Source organism: Ochotona princeps, chromosome 2 (genome assembly GCF_030435755.1).
Source record: "Ochotona princeps isolate mOchPri1 chromosome 2, mOchPri1.hap1, whole genome shotgun sequence".
Classification (NCBI taxonomy): Eukaryota; Metazoa; Chordata; class Mammalia; order Lagomorpha; family Ochotonidae; genus Ochotona; species Ochotona princeps.
In genome coordinates, this window is record NC_080833.1 from 166,411,302 (window position 1) to 166,436,331 (window position 25,030).

General features: G+C 44.9%; 1 protein-coding gene across 2 annotated transcripts in view; it reads left to right on the plus strand.

Moving 5' to 3' along the window:
• Positions 1-25,030, plus strand: part of VIPR2 (vasoactive intestinal peptide receptor 2) — a 100,326-nt gene that overhangs the window by 49,834 nt on the left and 25,462 nt on the right. For both annotated transcript variants that reach the window (XM_058660745.1, XM_058660744.1), the window contains exon 5: positions 18,836-18,933. In XM_058660745.1, coding sequence (XP_058516728.1) covers positions 18,836-18,933 — 98 coding nt within the window. The remainder of the gene's footprint in view (positions 1-18,835; positions 18,934-25,030) is intronic.

Consider the following 25,030-nt stretch of genomic DNA (forward strand, 5'->3'; position numbering starts at 1 on the left):
TCTACCCACTCAGGGCTGCATCTGTGGCACAGGAAACCCCCCCTGCCATCGTGACTTAGTCCAGCTTGGGAGACACTGTGCTATTCTGTCCATGGCGATGTGGGGGTCTTCCTGAGCCCAGTGGCACAGGTCACAAGGGGACTGGGCCCTAGCTGTGCTCTGTATCCTGTGAGCACTGGACAGCAGTCCAGTTGAAATGGATGACGTGTTGGGGACAGGCAGAAAAGGAACCTACCTCGGCCAGTGGGTCTTTGCTGGCTTTGTCGGGCAGAGGCTCATGTGCACTGCAGGCGACACATGTAGAAATAGACACGCTGCTGGTGTCCTAGCACCCCAGTCTGCCAGGGAGTCCATGGGAGCTGCTGTCCCTGTCCTTACTTCCTGGATTCTCAGGTGTTGCTTGTTCTGGAGTCCGTGTCCAGCCATTAGGCTTGTGGTAGCATCCGTCTTCACAAAGCCATAGCTGTTCTCTGGACCGTTTGAGGTGAGAGCTGGCTTTGACTTATCCGTAGGAGCTCTGAGTGTGCTAAACACATCTCCACTGCACGCATTGGCACGTAAACAAAATGTCCTGGCATGTGCATTATTATCAACGACTTTATCAATAAGTAACCATGTGTTCATACCCTGTGTCCAGCACCATTCCACATTCCTGGAGAGTACACAGAGAAACCATGGGAAGAGAACTATATCCAAAGCACGGAGTCTTGTTGGAAGTTCATGGCTAATGTCCCAGCAGGAGCTGGTCTGAAGAGCAAGGTGACAGGAATCAGCCTAGACTCATGCCCACATGGCCAATCCAAAGCAGAACGGTACCCCCTGCAAAGCAGACTGCACACCGACCCCACACTCAGGCTGTTAGCCTCTGTGATTCCAACACATAGTGGAAGCTATGAGCTCCTCCTGGGCACAAGCTGTCCTGGCTGAGCTGAGCTTCGGCCAAGCCTTTGCCAGCCTCTCAGGGTGCTGTGAGTTCCAGCACTGGTTAGAACAGGCAGCAGGGGGCGCTACTGTATACTCAGGGGCTCCCAGAATTCCTCCTGCAGCCTGCTCCAAAGCCAACACAAGACGAGGGCTGCAGGACAGACCCTTGAGCTCATGGCATACCTGCCAAAGGGCAGGCATTCTTTACAGTGTGAAGCTGGGTAGACAAGGGCGCTATAAGCGCTGACCAGCCCATGCCCTTGACTCCACACCGGAAGGCCCATAGGAGTCACTTAACAGTAGCTTCTCTGCAGGTTGTCTGAGGACCAGGCCAAGGGATCAGAATCACTGAGGCAAAGAGCAGAAAGCATTCCCAGTGAGCCTGGACTACCTGCCCATCTTTTCCAGCCTTCCCAGCCACCTGGCTCCTCACTGTTGTCCCTTACCTACAAAGAGCTCCCTAGGTTTCTGCCACTGGAAGCATCCTCCTTGGTCAGGTAGTCTAGACTTTTCTGCAGTGTTGTAGCCACCACAGAACTCAGCAGGAGACAGCATGCTCCTTGTTCCCTTGTCCTGACGTGTGTCCATCTTGTTGTTAACTCTCAGAAGTCAGTGGGCTGGGTTCTGTACATCCACAGCGTGCTGGTTGCATGGTGCTTGAACAGCTGCTAACTGTGGGGGCTTGAAAGAAGAAAGTCACTTCCCAGTCAGTGATAAGGGTAGCCAAGGGCAGGCAGAACTGGTTCCCATCAGGTACACCAGGGTGTCTGCCTCGTGAGTTTGCAAAACCAGCTGAATAAGGAGGTGAGCAAGCAACACAAGGCTGTTCTCCATTGTTTCCTGGGAATGTCCACTTGCAAGGGACCACTGCTGGCCTCACCAGCTCGGAGGCTTCGGCTACACCAGCGTCATGCTGGGAACTCACTGGTTTTGCCAAAGGGCTTTGTAGCTGTTCGTTTGAGACCCACAGTCAGAAACACACTCCACACAATGCCATGTGCCATGATATAAGCAAAAACTGCAATTTCTGGCTCTCCTTAATTACAGATTAATTGATTGATTTAACTTGCTGTATATAGAAAGAGAGAGGAGAGAGGTTCATTCTCCCAGTGTCACAACAGCTGGGGCTGAATAAAGCCAAAGCCAGGACCCAGAAAACAGTGCTGGCTTCCTGTGTGGGTTACAGGAACCCTGCTGCGTGGGCCATCACCTTTGCCTACCAGAGTCTGCAGTAGCAGGAAGTTGACGTCAGAAGCAGAGTCAGAGCTCAAACTCAAATTGTCCTTCTTCTGTAAGACTTGTTTTATTTATTTGAAAGGTCATTACATAGTGGGGATGGCATGGAGACAGATAAGTCTTCTCTCTGCTGGTTCACACTCCAGCTGGTGCAATAGCCAAGGCTGGCCCAGATTAAGCCAGGAGCCAGGAACTTCATCCAGGTATCCTACGTGGGTCCAAGAGCCCAAGTGCTGGCCTGTCCTCCACTGCTTTCCTAGGCACATTAGTGGGGAGCCGGATCAGAATTGGGGCAGGCAGGATTCAAACTAGCATCATATTGGAATGCTAGCTTCAAGGTGGTAACTTTACCTGCTATGCAACAACGTCGTTCCAAAACCTAGGTGTTAGGATGTGGGATGTGGGTGTCCCTGATAGTGTTTTAATTATTAGGCCAGACTCCTGCCCCTCTTTTTCCCTTTCTTTCTCTTTCTTTCTTTCTTTGTTTCTTTCTTTCTTTTTCCTTCCTTTCTTTTTTCTTTCTTTCGTTTTTATTTTTAATGTGTTGACTATTATCTACCAAACTGACTGTAAGATTGTGAATAGGATAACAGCACAACATGGCAACAAAACCTAGCTCTTCGTGAAAGGAAAGGGAGCTATCATTCATCCCATAGCACCACAAAAATTAACCACACCTGGCTTAGGAAAATTCTGGCCCTCTGGGGACCACAAGTGCCAGCCAGTGACCCTGGAATGGGTCTGCCATTGTCTCTCCAGAGCAACAGACCCATGGGAAATTGGGAGTTGGAAGGACATCTGAGAGCATCTTGTCAAATGCGCTTGTCAGAGACTGGGAAACAACCCAGGAGGCAAACCAGCTCAGGTTCACAAGTTAGGAAACATCTCCCCGCTTTCTTTCTAGGACCCGCCACCCCACCACCACCATTCCCTTTCCAGGGAAGTCCTTGAAGTTCAGGGCTGGGTGTGAAGTTGTCTGTGCAGTGCTGAGATAGAGCTGCAGGGTTGAAGCTGTGGGTCCTCACTTCCAGACCCTTTGGGGCCACACTCAGAGTACTGAGAAAGGGACTGACCCCTTGGACGCTTGCCTTGAAGGTTCTGCAGTGATGACATGCATTTTAAAACATGATTGCTGATGAAGGACAGCCTCAAGCTTGTGGCTGCATTCAGAGTTCCATTTGAGAGCACCTCTCCTGCCAAGGTCACGTAGCACCAAGACTCATGCTTCTCACATCAACAGGAGGTGTGGTGTCGCTGTGCTAGACATGAGGAAATGTGGGCTCTCCACAGAGCCCACGCTGGGTAACCAAAAGCATCTGATGGCCAGAGCAGGACAGGCCAGCAGGGGGAGCAGCTCCAGATGCCCCTGCAGGTGCCTCCACTGCCAGCTCAGCAGGAGGACACAAGGGATTGAGCCATTCCAGCAGGAGCCTCTTCAGCTATTAGCCCATAGTCCAAAGCTGCACCTGCGGCAGTCAGCTGTGAAGGCTTAACGCTTCTTTAAGGAAAAGAAGGCAACATAAGAGATTAGGAGCCAGTACTGAGGTATCATGGGTTAAGCCACCACCTGCAATGCTGGCAACTCATATGGGTGCCAGCTAAAGTCGCAGCTGCTCTACTTCTCATACAGCTTCTTGCTGATATGCCTGGGAAAGCATTGGAGGATGGCCCAAGTGCTTGGACCACTGAACCCACATGGGGGTCCGGGATGAGGATCCTGGATTCTGGCTTCGGTCTGACACATACCCAGCCATTGCAGCCATTTGAGGAGTGAACAAACTGATGGACAGTCTGTTCTCTCTCTCTCTCTCTCTCTCTCTCTCTCTCTCTCTCTCTGTTAACTGTGACTTCCAAATAAATACATGATTTTTTAAAAAGTAAATATTTTGGATAAAATCGAGGCCTCAGGTTACTAGATGCTGGTTTTGTGTACTATCCTAGGTATGGTTTTGTCCCAGGATTCCATGTCCAGCAGGAATTGAAGCTTCCAGCTGCCCCCTGCGGTTGAAGAATAGGAAATGTGTTTCTGAGGAAACAGAGGCAGCTTGTCCCTGGGGACTCAAGAGAGGCGTCTCAGTCTTGGGTTCCCTGTTGCCCCGTGAGTTTCCTGTCTTCACCCTAATACAACCCAGACACCCTCCACTGAGGGTCCAAAGATTCTGCGAGCTGCACAGATAGATGTGATGTGGGAAGGGTCTATGCTGAGACGAGGGGTGTGGGAGAGAGGAGCATGGGATTCTTGAACACTGGTTTCATAGTGAGCAAGAGCTCTCCCCTGAGGAGACCTGGCATGCGACCAGAGCAGAGACAGCCAGCTGCAAAGTGCTGGGCACAGGGAGGCATGTTTGCAGGTGGGAGAGGAATTGAAGCACTTCCTATGTCTGTATCCATCTGATGGTCTGGATGAAAAAGGAGCGATCTTCATTCGAAGTGAAGAAGAGGCATAAGGGGCTCCAGGGAGCCAAGGAGAGTGAGCAGCAGAGCTGGGGCAGTATGGAGACTGAGTCAGTGGCTGTGTGTGGCAGTAAGGGCTGGCAGGTGAGGCTGAGGCAAGCAGAGGCAAGAGGGGCAGGAAGGGGAGGAGAAAGGCTGGGTGTGTGAATTTTACCCTTCAGTGCTGAGACCGACCCCTTTGAGTTCTGTTGTTGAACTCAGCACCTTGATCTCAAGTCCGATAGCATTGGCATCAAGTCAATGCATTGAAGGTGGGTGGTGAGCCTCATTTGCATTTAATTAAGGAGGACCTAATCACCTTTCCTCGTGCATTGTGTAATTCCAAGAGAGTCCACAGTGGTAGCACACTCTGCTTGCCCATCTCTCTATATTTGCCTGACTGTTGTTAGCACAACCTGTTCTACTGTGTTAGAAATTCAAATGAGCAAATCAGGTGACTAAGATAAGATGAAATCAGAATACTCTCTTAGAAATATACTGAAAATTAGTGTGGACATTAAAAAATAATCAGCATGCAGGGATTTTTTTTTTGCATTTTTAAATCTATGCTGCTTTCTCTTTTCAAAATGTTATATCCAAAATGAATATGACAGTTTCAGAGACAATGATCCTAGCGATGAGCTCTTCCAAGCTTGTTTGCAGAAGTGGATTGAATCTGAAACCTAGTTATATAATCCTGAGTACAGTATAATTAAGGGGTACAATTAAAGGTTTTCTGTCAGATTATTAAAACTCTTATTTGGCTGCATAATAAAAACAAGATGCACATCCCGTCAGAGTTCCTCCATTCTTTTTTACACCCTAACACTATGCCAGGCTTCAAATGCATATGGTAGGCAATCTGGGAAAACCAAAAGAAAATTCGGAGAGATTGACTTGGTATGAATGTTTCCATGAGTAAGAAACAAATTGTAAACATGGAGTCTTCCAAACTAAACTGCCCAAGCAGCTCATTTCCTGAAGATTATAGTAAAGGCTGTAGACTGTAGGAAAGTTCTGATTGCATAGGGCAACACTCAAGCCGTTTCTGATTGGCTACGATGTGCAGAGTGCTTCTGGAAGGAAATAAACTCAAGCTTTGCTTACGGTTGGGTCAGTGGGACCCTGAACTCTGATGAGCTGGTGTGAATCTTAAAATCTGAGGAAAAGGTTCCTCACCGCCTCCATTTTTATTTTTATTCTTAATGATATTTCCCCTTCTGATCTTCTCAGTTGGATCGAAAATTGAACCAACTACTTACTATCCTTAATCACCGTGCTTTGCTCCTTTTACATGGGCATCCAAAAGTTGCAAACAAGAATCTAAGCAGATTTTCTGGCCTTCTTCAAGTATGATTTTTCATGGAGGGTGTTTGCCAAGCCAGCCAGCACCCGTGCACGAGAGAGGCCGAGGATCCCAAACTTCCCTGAAGCTGAGGTGCCCCCTTACCCAAATGTAACCAGCCAAAAAAATCTGAATGGGCTGTAATGAGATTCAGGCTTGACTTTTTGCAAACCAAAGTGCATTTTCTGGATAATATCTAATTGAGTTTTAATTTTTCATTAGTTCTTTCCTGAAGCACAACGTGATGTAACACACAGTCTTCATTTGGCTAGCAGATCATCTCAGGCTGTGTGACTGTTACAGATCTGGCTAAGTCGTTTATAGGTTCTGCTGCACCTGTTAAGGTGTTATAGTAGGAGAGGTCCCTCCCAACCAAGGAACAGTCTTGTGGGTGTGTCTCCCAGTAAACTAATCTCCCGTTCTATCGGACGGGACACATCACTTCCTTTCAGAAGCACATCACAGAAAATTTCTTCCCTCTGGAGAAAATAAGCCTTTGAATATTGCATGCACGCCTTCCAGTGCTGGATCGTGCCATGATTACTAACGACAGTTAAATGTGAGATTGCCTCCTTTGAGCGGGCGGTGTTGCAGCCAAGCTTCCTTCTAAGGCAGAGCTGAGCAGGGAGTGAGAAAACAAAAGAAAACAAAAGAAAAATAAAGGTGAATAGTTGGAACAAATAATAAACTCAGTTTCTAAGTGCAGAAGACGGCCACTTGACAGACTCCTGGATTTGAGCACAAAGTATCTTATGATGGTGTAATTGGAGTAGCAGTTTTAGCTGGCTAGATCTCTCTGGCCTGCTTTTTGAATGTCTTTGGTGATGTCAGCAGGTGTTCTGGAGGTCTCCGGTGGTTCCCACAGCAGCAGGCACAGAAGGGTCTGTGTATGAAATGTCCTGGAATCTTCCCTGAAGTTTGCATTGAGTTTTACATCTTTAATTTGCAGGGGCTCAAGATTTAGGGCAGTTTTGGTTCTAGTAACTCCAAATCAAATGAGTAGAAGAAAATTGAAATGGTTAGTTTGCACCAGTGTCAGAGGAAAACAGACAAACTCAAGATTCAGCCAGAGTTTGATAGAAAAACCTCAAAGGCCAAAATTGATAGCAGGTGCACTCCCTCATCCTACTGAGACACGATCGTTGTCTCTACTCTCACTTCCGGTTGCACCAAAGATAATCACCAGAGGACTCATTGGTTTGCAAGTCATTGAGTCTCACTGAACCTGAACTGGTCACTTACACAATTGCAGGGAAAGAGTGATTCTCTGCACATTCTCAAACGTGAATTTCCTGCCCAAGCCTTCTTCTTCCCGTCCCCCTTTTTAATTATTATTTTCCATGATACGGTTTTGTAGATATGGTGATTCCTCACTCTTTCTCCTTTTCCTCCCTCCCCATTTCTGTTCCCATTTTTCCCCATGTTGTCACAGTAGTGTAGTCCCTTAGTAACAGTTGCAAGTTTAGCTTACTATTATTTAAGTGTATCCTGTTTTTGTGGGTATAAACAAAGGTAGGAAATCTAGTGTCCTATTGAAGAGGTTCGTTTAAATGCTTCATTTGGAGTGGTACTTTCATTCGGAAGTGGAGACGCGTGCTGCAGTGTTCCTTGCGTCCTGGTATGCTGTTCCCCTTAATACAGTTACTGTATGAGAATATGTGCATCTAATTGATGACCTATATTTACTTATTTTGTACTCTGCATGAAAGCTGTCTTATTTCAGAGAGAACATATGATAGCAAGAAGTCGTGAAAATTGTGATATGCTCATCTGTTCTTGTTCTGTTTGGTCTTTGGGTTAGTAGTTTTGTGAATTCATTCGTTTTTCATCAAAGTCCTGGGAAGTCTTACCCAGTCCAATGGTACTGGTATCAGAAGGTCACACTCAGCAGATTGTTCTGCAAGTTGATTTCATGACTGCTTTCGGAAGCGTCCAGAGAAACCTCAGAATCACAGAGCGACTCTGTGAATGGAAAATACCTAGCGTGACCCTGGTGAAAGATCTGATAAGAGTTCATAATTAACATCTTAACAGAATAGCTGTAATTATGACTGACTGCATCATAGCAGGAGAGATTAAATTTCCAGGAAATTCATGCAATTTCTGGAACACTTATGTTAATAGCATAGCTATATAAATATACAATGGAGTCAGTGATCACCCTTTTGAAAAGCATTTCCACACAATTTAACATCAAATAAGCCTAATTAGTTTACTTCTCTATTCTTATGAGAGAACAAATTATTTTGAGATTTACCAGGAAACTCCTCAAAGTTAGTTTGAGGTGAAAAAAAAACAGATTACTTTTAAAATCTGATTTGGAGAAGTTTTTCAAAAATGTCAAAAGTTTCAAAGCATTTGAGCAAATGGGACCATGGGTCTTTACCATTAAACAAAAGCAACAAAGATTCCAAAGGCAAAAACAAAGTTTCCCAGTTGCTGAAAGAGAGGAAGAAAGGCAGGCAGACAGGCTGGCTTTGTGTCACAGCACATTAAACCACAGCCTGTGGCGCCAGCATCCTATGGGCAAGTGCCAGTTCGATGTGCCTGAAAAAGCATCAGAAGATGGCATTTGGCTCCTGCCACCCATGTGGGAGATCCAGGTGGAATTCCAAGCTCTTTTCTTTCCTCTCTCTTTCTATCTCTCTACTGTTCGAATAAAATGTTTAAAAATGCATTAAACATTAATAAACTGTGTATCTTTTAATAATGAAACTGAAAACCAAAGGTGATAAAGCCAACATAAAGCACAAGAAATTATTTTGATAAACACAGATTCTTTGTTTCCTAGACAGTAACCTGTGGCCTATGAAAGACTGCATATATAACCATGGTGCTACAGGATTCCGGTGCAGCTTAAAAATCCCTATTGTCTAGTGACCTTCTAGCCCTCAACACAGCATTGCACAGTGTGTTAGTCACATGTTCCTGGTGATGCCGCTGTAAGCAAGGTTATTGTATTGCCAGTCATGTAAAAGATATAAAAGATAATGCAACCAGTAGTGTATTCAGCTATACCGTGCTATACCCTTACTGTTACGTTAACAGTATACTCTTACTTATCAAAGTTTGCTATAAAATAGTAGACCATGTTATGCTGGCAGAATCCTGGACATGTTCTGAACCCTTGATTGCACCAACTGACCATGCCCAGTGACTGGTCTATACCATGTGCGTTTATGTTAGCATGTGCTAACGTTCATGCAACAATGAAATCACCAACTGAGGTGTCTCTCAGAGCATATCCCAGACATTAAATGGTGCTGGGCGACACCATTTAATATAAGTGATTTACAAACAACAGGACCTTGTTGCTCACAGTTGTCTGCAGTGTGAGCAAGGTCAAGACCACAGTGCCAGCTGACCCAATGCACTTCAGAGATGGGGCCTTGTTACTGAGTCCCCACGTGGCACAAGGAGCAAAGCTGCCACAAGGCTCTGATCCCGTGGATGAGAGACTGATGATGCTGGTGACCGACTGCCCTCTCAGAGGCCTTAGTGCCCTCACTGTGTGCTAGATTTCAGCCTGTGAACTGGGGGCAGGGAAATGACACACCATCCAGACCACAGCACGCACACAATGTCAGTAACTTTCTGCTATTTTCAGTTACCACCAATTTTACAAGTAAAAAGTTGTGAGGGCGCTTTAGAAAGATCTTTGAAAAGTGAAAACAGAAGACAAGCGTATGCTGAAAAACAGTTTGAAATTCTTGCATAGAAGCATCTTACTGTTTTAATTGCATTTTGCTCCTTACTAAAAATGAGAAAAGGCTTTCTCTGATTTGTTATCAAGTTTTTATTGCTTTCATTCGGCTTGCATCCTCTGCCAGTTTTTCTGTTTCCTTCCTTACTCACTATGAGAGCTCCTTACCCATTAAGAACATTGCCCTCATTTTGTTGTATTGCTCTGATCTTCACCTTTTAAAATAGTTTTGTAATGTAAACAAAATCCATGGCCTCTTGCCTTTTCTTTTCTAGATTCTAGATTCTCTCTTGGCCAGTGCATCGCTGGTGTCTTTTCCTCTTACAGAGAGCAGAGTTGTACAAAGCACTCTAGATAAAATATGTGTGTAAAGCATATTGTGGATATTCATTTCTCATTTTTTCTTGTTTGATATTTCCTAAACAAACATATCTACTGTATTAGCTGACACACTAGAGAGTATCCAATGGGTTTGCTGTTAATCTGAGCATTTACTCACCAGAGCAAGGTACTACTGCACACCACTGTGTACCAATGTGCTGCCAGCCCTTAGCCAGACATCAGTAAGCCCTGCACCCAGCCGTGTCCTCATGTACCCCATGTGTACCAGCGTGATGCCAGCCCTTGGCCAGCTATCAGTAAGGCCGGCACCCAGTCATGGCTTCATGTACCCCATGTGTACCAGCGTGATGCCAGCCCTCAGCCAGCCATCAGTAAGGCCGGCACCCAGTCATGGCTTCATGCATCCATGGCCCCAGAAACAACCAACCTGATCCTTAGCTTTAGTGCTTCATCATTGCATTTCCCTCTTTTTGCTTAGCTTGTTATTTTGTGTGACTTTTCTGGCTCTCTTAGTTTTTCTAGCTTCTTTAGATGAATACTTTATAATTTTACTAACAAAGGCATGTAAGGATGTAATTTTGCCACTGATAATGGTTTGGGAAATGTTGTTGTATTTTTATTTTTCAGATAAATGTGCTGCTTTTCACTTATCAAGTGCCTTACCTATTTAGAAAAGAAGTTGACTATTCATTAACTTTAGACATCTCTGAAATTCGATCAACCATATGTATGATATTCTTTGAACCATAAAGAACCAGGACTTCCTGCTTGTTTGTTTCTTCTCACTCTGCATGCATTTGCCGTGTGCCAATGTGATGATTCACTCATCCAGGAAACAATTAATGATTATATGCAGGAGTCTAGGCTGGTCGGAGCACATCTGAGCCACAGGCCATCCTGTGAAATCATTTGGTCTGGCTCTGGGATTTGACATTCAGTAGCTCTATAGCAGCCTAATTTTTAAGTGCATGATTTTGTATGGTTTGCATATGATGCTGTAGATGCTAAAGTGGCCCTTGGCAGAAAAAAAGTTTCACACCCTCGGTCCAGACAACATAACTGACCTGTTCCTGTGCCTGTGTTATACATTATGATTCCAGTTTACCGAAAGATTTGGGGGGACACATGTGACTCTCTCCATTTGCTATTTCTAAGGCCAGAGAACTCCTGTTTTCTTTTCGCCTGTAAATATCAGGAAAACCTTCATAATAGTTGAGGCTGCGCATCTTACTGTTGAGCCCAACTTTCAGACAGGGATGATTACAGCTGTGTGTGAGAGGGTGGGCAGCAGATGACGAAGGAAGACTGAAGTATAGGAATAATGGAGAAGAGGTGCCAGTGAGACCCTGGGAACCACGCGTTCACCCTGAGGGCACTCCTCTCATAGATGCCCTGGTTTAGCTCAGTCCATGTCCTAAGATGAATTCTTACATAGGAGATCAATGAACATCTCTGCAACCCAGAAAATCCCCATTGATCGTTCTCCCTCTTTGGCTTGGGTCCCAGTTGCTTTCTCGTGATTTTGCCTTGTTCTCTTGCTGGCTGACCACAGGGGAGCTCTTGGTCCAGAGATTTGCCCCAATGAGTTTAGTAGTCTTCACTCTGGCATGACTTGGTCCTTCGTGCTGTTGTTGTTGGCACTGTGTTCCTGACAAGACCCTCCCTCTCTGCAAGGCTGAAGGCCCCCAGTCTGCCATGCTGTCAGCTTGACTTCCCTGAAGAAGATAATTTCAGACTCACCCAATTCAACCTTCTTAAGTGGTGGAAAACGTGGAGTGTGTAAACTCTAAACCAGCTTTGAACAACTCATGTCATTTGAAATGTAGGCATTCCTCGATTGTTAGTGAATACAGACACAGGAATTTTAACTCCCACATCTCTTCATTTCTATCTCACATTTTTTCTCCTCAGAAAACATTTGTGTGAAGAGAATATGGCTATTTGTATTGGACCTTCTGTTTCCCACAATCCTGTGCACACTATCTGGTCTGAATTAAGCGTTCTATAATGTAGTGAAAGATTGAATTAAATTTATCTGTGATACCAAATACATTCAGCAAGAAATACAAATCTTATGTGAGAAATTTGGAATTAAAAAGTCTCACACATCATCCCCAAATGCTAAATAATAAAACATAACAAGGATTCTTTACAATGCACAGCTGAGACTTCAAGAAAATAAGAAATCGCAACAAGGAGAGCTCAGAGTCAGAGTGACAGGCGATCAGGTTGCCTTGTTCTGGGCACTTGCTGGGTTGTGGATGAACAGCTTGGGTCACAAAGCCTTTGCACCAGAATATGACCATGGAGGTGACAGGAGCGTGTTCTTGTCTGCCTTTGCCTTCCTGCAGGCGGGTTTCCCTGTTGGACTTCTCTTTCTGATTTCCAGGAAGTCCTGGCCTGGGACACACATATACCAGCTGTCTGGAATTGGTAACATTGATGAGCACCTGCAGGACAAAAGTGGGTTCCCTCTGGAGCAGAGCATCTTCACCCAGGCCTGCACAAAAAAAAAAATCTCAGGGACAAACTCCAAGCCTGAGCTCAGAATCGAAGTTCACAAACTAGACAAGGAAAAAGCACTGTGAACAACCATCTGCCCGCAACAAAAACCAGTAAAATGACACCAGAACTTCAGCTCACAAAGTTATCATGTACTGGCTGTGAATATGTACACTTGAAATTAAGAAAAATGAGTGATAATGAATATGTTAACTCAAAAGGAGGTACTCTGAGAAGAACCTTATTTGGTATAAAAATAGATCCTTTAAAAATGAAAATGAATGGACACATTCAATGGAAAAGCAGACTCTAGCAAAGAGAGAATCCTGGAATGTGGAGGATAGATGCAAAGAAACTATCCCAAGGACATAGAGAAAGAAGGAAAGAGACGGAAAAGTAGGACATGATGAGACATGGGATACAATGAGGCCTGGCTGGTCTACTCAGAGTCTCAGCTTCAGAAACTGCGGTGAGAAATGACTGCAAGTTTTCCAGAATTCTAAAAAGGCACCAATCCTCAGATGTGAAATCCAGGTAACCCCAAATACAGCAAGTGAAAAAAAATGTCAATAGTCAAGCAATTACAGGAAAACCAAAAACCACCTAGGAGCTAGGGGTCTTAAAACATTCAGAACTGGGAGATGGACGCCAGCTTACAAGAGCAGCAGAGTGGAGAGCAGCTGCCTTCCCGGTGTGCAGAGAACGTGCTTGTCCACTTAGCATTGTGCCAGGGGATAACCAAAGGTTCATGGAAAACCAGAATGAAAAAAAACAGAGTTTATTTTGGTGCAAGAAAAAAAAGTTGAAATCCCTTCAGAGGCTTTTCACAATATGTATTTCCCATGAGCTCTTTAAATATCCCTGTACACTCAGCTAATTGCCCTGGGAAAGAAAGAGATATTTTCAATATGTCATTGCAGAGCTTGAAAGAAAAGTAAGAAAGGAAGGAGGAGGGAGGGTGGAGTGAGCGAGAGCTGAGGGGGGGATGGGAAGTAGCGTTATGTTCTTAAAATCGTATTCATGAAAAACACAAATTTGTTCCCTTCATATAAATGTTAAAAAAAAAAAATTTTTAATGCACTACGGAAAGCAGCAGATAACCCAAGTAGATAAGCCCTTCCACCCAAGCAGGGGGCGCAAATGAAGTTCCAGGTTCCTGACTGGCCTGTCATAGCCCTGGCCATTGAGGCCATTTGGAGAGTGAACCAGCAAATGGCAATCTGGCCCTCTGTGTCTCCCTGCCTCTCAAATAAAATAGCATTTTGAAAGGTCATTTAAAAAGACATCTTCAGAAAAACACTGAAAGAATGTATTCCTGGAGAAAAATGGTAAACAAAGTAGAATTAAAGTCAAGAAGTAGTGTGAATGGGGCAGGCATTGGACAGAGGTTAGCGCATCCACTCAACATCGCAGGGCCTACCTCCACACCTGCTAATGCACACCCTGGGATGTCCCATGGGACGATGGTCCACATACTTGGGTCCCTTAAGCCCCAGATTGAGCTCTTGGGCTCTGCTTCAGACTGGCCCGGTCTGGATCCTTAAGGATATTCAAGGGGTAAGCCAACAGATAGGAGATCTCTCTCTCTCTCTCTCTCTCTCTCTCTCTCTGGGTATATGCATCTCTCCCTACTTCCCAAGAAAAAGAATTGGAGCAAGAAAATAAACTTAAGAAAACACAATTAGACACTGACAAGGTAAAGCAATAATGAAGCCTGGTGTGAGAGGAGGGGGAGGACTACAAAGTAAAGTAAATACTGGATGGGAACAGCACCGAACTGTGGAACTCTGTGCACAGAGTGACCGTTGAATCAGAACAGAATGAAGCAACTCCAGGCGTTGTCGGGCGATACCCGGTGTGTTTCATGCCATGAACCTGGAGAGAAGGAGAGCTGGGCGTTGCAGGTTTCCCCGTTCGTGACCGTGCTGCTGGTGTTTGGGGGGCAGTGATGTGCGTTCTGTGTATGACTGTTGTCCATTTTAATGAAGGCTTGAAGACTTCTGTTTCTAACTGCGTAACCCAAATTCTGCCACCAACGAAAACAGCAGAAAGCTGCTTATTCTCCCTAGTCCTATTTATAAATCCTGAATCTGGAAAGAACGCATAAAATGGACAAAAGGCCTAAATTAGACTTGTCAAGGAGTCTTTAGGACCTGGTTGTCATCTGTTTTTTTTTTTTTTTTTTTTCTAGAAACTGTGCAGTGGTGTAGTCTAGGATACCAGGGAGGAGGTCGCCTCTGTGGGCCAATGTGCTGCTTCTTCCATGCCTGGGTCAACTCTAGGCCGGCCAGGTCTGTGCTGTTCATGCCAAGAACGAATGAAGAGCAAAGAGGAGCTCCAACTGTCACACACACACACACACACACACACACACACACACACACACACACACTGCAGCACAGAATCCTCCTAGCAAGGCTTTCTGCAGCTTTGGAAATGTCTTTAGATAGGGTGGTCTCAGGGAGAGAACATTGGACTTGGGGTCAGCAGCTTTGCTGTTAGACTAAACATGTAGGCTTTCTCTGGCAGATTGCAATTCATTCTAGTCCCCATCAAGGGGGAAAAATGTGAGAAGAGCGTGACCAAGTTTTTAAAGGGACCCGTGTTATTTCAAGTTATGGTCAGATGGGCTCAGAGTTTTCAGTGAGTATTTGATGTGTGAGCCACCTGCTGTTCCTCACTGGAGACCTCAGGTGAGCTGGCGGCACCTCCACCTGGCCTGGTCAGCGGCGCCTCTGCAGCGTGGGGCTGGCCGCTGCTGGGCAATCTTCTCTTCTTGAACTTGGCAGTTGTTGTATTTTATCATCAACCACTGCTCAGTGCCACTGGCTTCTTTTGGCAAGTGCAGGCAGTGGTGTGAGATTGATGAAATGACTTTGGCCCTTCTCCTTGGCGTCTACGGGCTCTCGGATCCACACAGAGAACATCAAGATCCTACACACCTCTCCCGAATCAGCATTGGAATTAACTTCTGCTGCGACCATGACTTTCTCTGTAGGCGCAGCTGGCAGAGCAGTCCCTTCCTTCCCCAGTGCGTGCACTTCCTGTGGCATCGTTCTTCCTTCCTGCAATGTCATCTCAGCGTTTTCGGAACCCTGTAATGAGCAGAGCTATTGTATGTTTCTGAGACTGAAAATATCTACACTGAGCGAGGCTTTTCTTGCTGAAAGCACATTGGGCGACATGGAGATCATGAGGGGAGTGTCACTCCCACGCAACAGGCAGGCATAGGCTCACCACTTTGGCTGAGCCCGGGACTACCTGTGGAAAGGTTATAGCAGCTCTGAGCAGGGCATGCTGGTCCATCTGGAGGAGGACTTTACAGAGCCTGGGCTACCGGCCCTGCATCTCCAGCTGTCGGTTGTCATCGTGTTTCTGGGTATCTGCCTCTACCCACCTGTGTTCAGGAGTCCTGTGTTACTTCCTCTTCCTGTTAGTAAGGTTGAGGTGTGAGGAGTGTCACTTAACAACTCATGGGAAGGTATATGACAGGTGGTCATTGCGTGGTCTCCATAAAGCTTGCCTCGAAGATGGACATGGTCTTTGCTTGGTTCATCGTGAAGGCCCCTGACCAGTAGCTTGGAGCTCTTGAAATGTGGCTGCTGCAACTAAGTCACTGGGTTTCAGTGTTATGTGAATTCAGGTTTAAGCAGCCAGTACAGCAAGGGGCATATTGAGGAGTGCCAGACTTCGATTCTTAATGGGAGACTTGACTGCCTATTGAAATTTAACATGGTGGAAAATAAAAAGCATCCCTTTCTAATATTATATCAATAAATTATCTTACAAGCTCACAGCTGTGCTAACCTTCATTACTTGAACTACAAGAGGATCCTACTGATTACTTGAGTGATTTTTCACCAGCGTCGTATTTCCAAACTTTAATTAGCCATCTAGGAAGCCTTTGAAAGTGATCGTTGAGCGTGAGGAAAACATTGGGCTCCCGTTCTCACTGTGGCAAAAGATGGAGGGAGATGCAGGGAACAGGTGGCAGATGCAATGTAGGTGAACCTGTCCTGAGGCACCCCACAGCAGAGCTTGTCCATGTTGTGTGGCCTCCAGAACCCAACAGAACAACACAGGAGCAAGGAGGAGAGCCTCTTCCCAGCAATTCCATTTCCATCTCTGACACATGCTGGGTTAAGTGGATTTTTTTTAATGCAAAATGTCCTGCTGTTTCACAGCTCAAGCCTCAAAGTCTGTACTCAGGACGTGTTTTTCATTCATGCAGCAAAATGAAGATTATGTAGGTGCTGACACCATGATCGGCTTTGTGGCTGAAGGCAGGGCAAGTCATCACAGGTGGCTCCTGGCACCTGGCAAACCCCCAATGCACCAGAGTCAACAGCACTGAGTGAGTCAGCAGGTGGAGATGGGCTTTGAGGAAGAAGGATCCTGGGCAGGGTAGGGGTCTGAGGCAGAAGAAACTCCTTTAAGTCATTCTGCAGCCTGGTAGTCCACAGTATCTGCCCATTTCTTGTGCTGCTACTTCTAGACACTAGGTGTTGACACATGCTCCTGGTTAATCGGTTGTCCTTTCAGTGTGGACTTGAGGCCATCAGAACTTGTGTGTACAAGGAACATCATTAGCTCAATGTGCAAACGGGAGTACTGGGCCCATGCCAGGGGAAGAGTCAGTCTGTAGAGGATTGGGCAGTCAGGGAAGCTCATGAGAACCATGTTCCCACAGAGGCAAGGCCTTTCAGAGGCTGTGCTTCCAAGTGGCCACCATGATCCAGAGCCTGGGAGCAGGAGAGGGACACCCGCAACCTCCTGCACATCCATCCCTTCAGAGACTTCCCCACATAGCTGCAGAGGAGGAGTAGAAAGTGGGGCAATAGCAGAGGGCAGACCAGCAGGGACACTTATCCAGAATCTGAGTCTAGGCTGAGACTTTAGCACAGCTCAGAAACATTGAAATAAACCCATGAAAGTTGGCTTTTTTTTAAGAGCATGACAAAAGCCCTTGCTGTTGAGTATCTCCCTCACCTGCTCCTAAGCCTGACCTACCCACAATGCCGCTGCAAGAGTTCTAAGGGCATTGGTAGCACCGTCAGCATGGCCAGACACACAGCAGGTGAAGCTGCTCTGGGACTTGCCTGAGCTTTCGTGTGGAAACTGTTCAGGCCAGGGACAGCCAGGCCAGCAGAGTCCACATAGCTGCCTCTGGGAACTGCATTATGCAATGACACTGACGTGTGATCAGAGGGTGGTCGTGATGACTCTCCACAGTGCACCTCTTTAGTAGCCCCCTGATGCCCCAGGCCACTGCACCTGCTCCTACTGCTGATCCACAGGAGACCAGCTCCCACAGTAAGGTGCTTGATTGCCCCCAGCCTCCCAACTGAGGTATATAGTTTGCTGCCCCTGCAAGAGACTCTCCTTCTGGTATCATTCATTCTCGTTGTACCCTGAGCCACCTCAGCTGGCAAGGGCACAGTCCGCTAGGTGTGGGCCCTCAAGCCTTCTCGGTGGACTTCTTTTTACAATCATACAGCTTCAAATATTTTGTTATAGTAATAGCCCACTGATTAGAACCGTCCTGTAGGCAAAGATGGCATCCGTTGTGTAAGAACACATGGGCTGTCAGCCTTGCTATTGTGTGGGCATCGGTTTCACCAGTACGCAGGCCAGGGAGCGTGTCCCGGGAGGTGAGAATGTGCCGTGTTGTTCTTCTTCCCTGTCCTACACAGGAGTGACTTCTGCAGACCCCACTCCTCTCTGTGCCAAGTCCCCGTGTTTCAGAGCTCCTCATGAACCTGCCACAGTGACTGTCACTCTTCCCCTCCCATGCCCAGTGATTTTTGTGGCGATTGAAAGCACCGAGCCAGTCAGTCTGTGAAACCAGAAGATGCTAAGAAAAAGCAAAGTCCCAGACACTGCAGCTCAGCCCCGGCTCTTGCTCAGGGGATGCCCTCCTTCGAGAACGTTGACATGCACCTGCAAAGTCGCACAGGTTTGAGTGCAGACTCAAGGTCCAGTGAGCTGAATGAAAACACATACCCTGGAAAGCAGCTCGCACTCCCGCAGTGCTGACTGGGGGCCCATGGCCGGAGCCTCCAGACTTGGCTTTTCCCTGGCAATGGCTCACCTCCTTCTCCCCAGATAGCTTCACTCAGAAACAAAGTCATGCATGATGAATTGCAAGACATGGGTACGCGGAGTGGTGATGATCCTCGCTTGGGTCAGGACAGTAGATGTGTATAAGGATCTGGTCAGTGCCTTCCAGGTAGTCAGCAGGGCAGAGTCCTCCATCAGAGGGAACAGTGGTGGCACTGCACATGAGCTCCCGATGCCCAATGCTGGTCCCCCCCCCCCCGACTTACGGATGTGTTTTTCTTTCTTTGTAGATCACATTTTATATTCTGGTGAAGGCCATTTACACCCTGGGCTACAGTGTCTCTCTGATGTCTCTTGCAACCGGAAGCATAATTCTTTGCCTCTTCAGGTAAGGAGTGGAAATGGCCAATGTTGCAAAAAGAGATAGGTACAGATTCTGTGTAGGCCTCCTGGGTACCTCGGGGAAGGGGTGTGTGTGTGTGTGTGTGTGTGTGTGTGTGAGAGAGAGAGAGAGAGAGAGAGAGAGATCGATCAGTACCTCCCAGCTAAAGCCAGCCTTCTCTCAGTGCTAACCCTAGACAACTCCTTTGCAGAGTGCTGGTCTGAAATTTGGTGGTAACATTTCTGTCTTTATTTCAATATTCTGCACTTCTTACATAAAGATGTAATACTGGCTTTGGATAAGAATTCAACTTAGCTCTCATTCATCACTCAGTGGTTATGCAAATGGCTGTATAATGCAGAAGCAAGGTGATCTTGCCCTTGCACACAGAAGCTGAGAGAGGCTGAATTGTGTTTAAGCTCATGCAGGAAAGAATCAGATTGTAGTGGCTCAAGCCCCAAGTCAGTCTTTTAGTAGCTCTGCAACCTTGGGCAGGTGAACCCTTCTCTGCAGCTATAGTATATGGATTCCCATGGAGCCTGTGTCTAAAGATTGTTGGATTCTATGTGACAGTGCATGGGAAGGGTTTAGAGAACACATTGTGCACAAAGAAATACTCAACTCTGCCTAGTTTTCCCCTTGTAGTGAATTTAGGTTATTTCCTGACCACTTTGAGCTTTATCCTTTTTGATATGTAACGACTGTTTTACAGGTGCCTGATCAGGGTGAAAGCATAGAGGCTTTGATGCCAGAACAGAGGAACAAAGTGAGTTAGAGTTAAAACCAGTCTGCAGCTCACTAGTACTAAATAAAATGGAATACACCCAGCTTATTTTGAAAGTATTTTGCTTCTTTTTTTTTTAATTTGGAAAGAAGGATCAGAGAGACAGCGAGATACAGAGCTTCATGTGGCATAGGAGCCCAAGCACTCGAGCCACTTTCTGCCGCTTTTCTAGGCACATTAGCAGGGAACTAAATCGAAAATGGGGCAGTCAGTTGAACCAGTGCTTATATGGGATGCCACTGTCACAAGCAGAGGCTTAACCTACTGTGTCACACCTCTGGCAGTGTTGTGATCCCCACAAATCTCATTTCTTTTTGCTAATATATAATTCAAACTCTGGCCAGTGCAGTTTTGAAATACGTCAGTGATAGAACCAATAGGATAGTTCTAAATCCTCAAACAATCCACTGGATGTCTACATATGGAAGTAAAAGAAATGACTCAGGGGTGGTGAGGATATAGCGAGAGTCAGCAGGTGTTCCTTAGTTTCATGTGTCAATTTCCAGAGATCTCAGCTATGGTTGGTAACTCATAGCCATGAACCTGTACCTAAAGCCCAGGGTTACACCTGGAAGTGTGCAGGGAAGATCTGTCAGAGCCTGATTCTCTCTTTTTAAAAAGGCTTCGCTAGTATTAATAGTTGTTGAATGTTCATGTGTGTTTTTCTGTGTAGTTTAAAGTGTTTACATAGTTAAAGAGAAAATGCAACAGAAAAGGAAGCTTTTGAGAGGTAAACCGGCAGAGGATAAGCCGGGAAGTTTCCACTTGTTCCCTTAATTTGAAGCAGTCTGTCTTCTTGACATACATCCACTTGTACAGCATGGTGTGTTCACTTAGTCAACCTGATAGCATTTTGAAACTAGTGCACACGTGGACATTGATCCTGGAAGAGTATGAAATGATTTGATGGGCAGTGAACACCATCTTCTATAGAAGACATCATTAGTCACTTGCCAGTGGCACTTTTTGAGTTGTAAAGAGACTTGTCTGCATTGGATGTCTTTTTGCTGACAACTAAACATGTGGTGTTTGCTAGACTAGAACAGTATCATGTGCCATTGTCCCAGGAATCACACGTGAAAAACCCAGTTCTTTGCAGTCGATGAGCATTGATTCACGGTAGCCCCATGAGGAAGAAATCATTAAGTAACTGTGCTTCTATTTTGCAGACAGAGAAAGGAAATGGCTTCTTTCTTAATCCAAATCCAAAAGTACAATGTAAAGCCCTGGTTTTATTTGGGAGGTGTTACCTGGCAACACACGGAGAAGGGGCTCTGAGCCCAGCAGTCAGGGCAGGAATCACTAATGCCCACCATGCTGGGTAATCTGTAGATGCTTACTTAGTTCAGTTTTCTCTTCATCACTAAGTCCTGTGGCCATTCCAGTTTTGCCAGAGAGGGGAGGCCCAGAGAGGTTGCAAAATGCCCCAGGGTTGCAGGGCTGACAGTACACAGCAGTGCTGAAACAGGGTTTTGGCACAACAGCCACATGTCCTGGTCACTGTCAGGTGTTCCACATCCACAAAACCCGTTTGGAGCCAGAACCAACTAATAGCTCCCAGTCTTCTTTTCTGGAAGTCATACTTAGCAATTAGATCTATCATCCACTGGTCTCTCCATACCTGGAAGAGACATGTTAAAATGAGCAGCTGGGGACAGGAGTTAACAACATTCCTGTCCCCCTGGGAGTTTCTGGTTTAATACCAAGCTCCAGCTTTCTCTTTCGGCTTCCTGCTAAGGAAGATGCTGAGAGGCAACAGTGAGAGCTCAAGTAGTTGGTTCCCTGACACCCAAGTAGGAAACCTGCATTGAATTCCTGGCTTCTGACCCTGGCCTTAGCCCAGCCCTAGCCATTGCAGCATCTGGGGAGTGAGTGTGAGTGGAAGCTCTGCCGGTGCATATGCCTCTGTCTTTTTCTGTCTCAAATTTGTTAATTAATGTTATTGTTAAATTATTAATGAAAGTAACATGATGAGCAATGAATACGAAGTAGAAAATTGAGACACTCAGCAAATAGTATTTGCTTGGATATGACCTGCTAGCTGGGACGAAAATGCACTCATCTCTAAATGTTAACTGTAGTCCCAGACCCCAGTCCCCTGTAGACATGGATAAGGGGGAGGGAAAGGAGCAAAAAGGGAAACAATAATGAAAAGAGATGAATGTTGCTAGCCTGAGAGGCAGTAACAGATAAAACAATACAATAGACAAATTTTTGCACTCTGAGGGAGCCACTTGCGCTCCACCAGGGCACAGGTTTACCAGCGGCTGGCGTGGCAGCACACAGTAGCCCCTGCAGCCCCTTCTAAGGGCTCCCACAACAGCAGGGACATCACAGACCAGGCTCACAGCTCTTCAATCTTACTGTGGAAGTGGGGCGGTGCTGCCTATACAAAAACAAATCTTTATAGAGGAAATATACACTCAGAACGGTGGGTAAGCATCCAGTGTCCAGCCAGGTGAGTAATTGCATGAAAAACTAAAGACATCTTCACAGCAGAGTGACCACTGTGAGTCCATAACCACTGGCATCAATGATTACTTTAGCCTCTTTTTGAAAATACTATCTTGGGATCATAAAAATATACTCCTGCCTGGGTTGTCCCTTTCATAATTTTGTGAGAAGATTCATTCATGCTTTTGCGTGTGATTATCATGTTCTACTTTATAGCTGTAGAAAAGAATGTATTAGAAGTCATCTATTTAATTACTCATAATCACATAAGTGATTTTCAGTTTGGGACATAAAAAATAATGCTATTGATAGTCTCATGAATTGGGAGCACTATATCTGCTGTGTGTTTATATAAGAGACCTTAAAAATTTCATGCAAAATCTACATGTTGTGGGAGTTGGTATTGGCCGAAAAGTTGTCATAGGTGAGATGCTGATGTCTCGTATTTGAATGCCAGGGTTTAGCACTCGGCTGTGGCTCCTGACTCAGTTTCTGCACATACAGATCCCAAGTGGCTGGCTTCCTGCCATCCATGGGAGAGACCTGGATTGAGTTTCCAGTTCTCAGCTTAGGTCCCGTTCCAACAATGGCCACTGTGGGCATCTGGGGACTAAGCAAGCAGAAGGAAATGTGTTTGCTGTCTCCCTCTGTGTCTCTTAAATCAATATTTTTTTAAAAAAGAAAAGAATAAAATAAATGTTATGAAAAAACTATGCATAGATCTTTAGTTGTATGCATGTCATGAAAAATGTGTATTACTTAAACACTATGCATGGATTTCAAACAATTTTTGTACTGACCTTTTAATCCATTTTCTAATGAACGTTTTAAAGAGCAGGCTTAAATCTGTGTTTATTTTATGTTTCTGTGTAGTGGTAATGTGCTGCGTGTAGAGTTGGTCTTTCTAAAGACTGTTAAGTAACTTCCAAAGTGATTGCAGCAGCTCACATGCCCACCAACAGTGGTCATGGATTCTGTTTACTGTATACCCTTGCCACCAGTTGGTATCATCATCAATCAAACATCATAGATTAATAGACTGGATTAAAAACAAGACCCGTCTGTTTGTTGCCTACAGAAGACATATCCCCAACAAAGATCAGTGGAAACTATAGCTGATGGATTTTGATTTTTTTTGTGTTTCATCTCTTCAAAACTCTTATTAAGTTCTTCACTGACTCATATATCATTTTATTCAAGAAGCTTTTTGATTTTCTTTTTCATTTCTTCAGTGACACATTAGTCATTCAGTAGCGTGTTATTTAACTTCATGGTGTTTTTAATTCCTTCTTTTCTTCCTGTTGATTTTGTTTTGTGGCTTTTCATTTAAGGGGATGCACAGTAACTGTGTAATGGAAACTATCAAATCCAGTAGCATGTTATTTAACTTCATGGCGTTGTAAGTTTCTGTTTCTGTTCCTGTTGCTGATTTTGTATTGTGGCTTTTAATTTAATGGGATGTGTAGTAGTAACTGTATAAAGGAGACTGCCATATCCAGATGTGAGGATACAATGCAGTATGCATCTCCACTTCCAGACTAAAGATGGACTCCCAATGAAACTGTTAACTATATCTTCAGTAGGATGCTGGACTCTGCATTGTCCATGTCACAATGATGGACATGTGACTGTGTATGAAGAACTATACTATAGTAATGATACAGGGGAACTTTGTGGGAGTGGGGAGGGAACTGGGGTGCAGAGGGAAATCCCAGGATTGATGGAAATGTATCATAAAATGATAATAAAAAAAATTCAGCCATCCTAGTGGGTCTGTAATAATAGAACATTATGTTTCTAATTTGAATTTCCCTGGCTATAATGAGTTCATGTTTTAGAAAACTTTTTTTAAAAAAATAGCATTTCAAGGGTTTGCTCATTTTAAATTTGGTCTCCTCCTTTCCCTCCAACCTTCCCTTTCTTAATTTTTATTCATTTTTAAGACTCATATAGTGTAGGCTTTGGTTCGGTATGAGTATTGCAGCTGTCACTGGCTTATTTTTTGTTATAATTGCCCTATCTTTAATAAGTATTTTCATCCACTCTTTTCTTTTTTAATGCTGAAGAACTTTGCCATTCGCATTTTCATGCACTTATTTTTATTCAGCTAGTTAGATGCATTAAGCAAATTCTGCTGAAATTTCGTTTGGTATTGAACCAGCAGATCATCTTGGATATACGGGGCATCTTTCCCATTTTGAATCATTCAATTTATAATGACACTACATCCTCCCTCGGGATTTAATTTTCTTTACTCTCTCAACTTGTTGGTGTCCTGATAAAAGGCTTATACATAGTTGGTCGTCACTCATAGATATCTCTTTATTCTATTATAAATAACTTACTAAATTTTAACTGTTTCTGGAAGAAGAAATTTCTTTATATTAACTTAGTAATCTTTCTGAATACTTATAGGAATTCTCTAATCTGTAAATTCATTGGGATATGTGCAGTTCGTGTTGATTGTGAAGTACAGTGTGAAACAGAAGTGGGAGTTTCAGGCAGCCCCTTCTTGTTCCTCATCTCAGGGAAACAGCACCCCATTCTTCACCATAAGCAGTGTGTTTGCTGTAGCTGCTTTGAAAATGAACACCTTGGACAAAGGAAGTTCCTTTCCCTTTCCAGTTTTCTGAGTGTTTGGGCTCATAAATGACTGTTTAATTTTATGTTTACAAGTGAACATAGCCTTGCTTGGCTGTGATGCATTCTGTTTAACATATAGCTGGATTCATTTTGCTAGAATCTATTGAGGATTTTTGCATTTGTGTTCATGAAATTGTTTGACCTACACTGTTCCTTCCCTTTGAGTTCCAGGTGCATTTGATGCTTTTTTCTTTGCTGCTTTATAAAATGAATAGAAAAGTT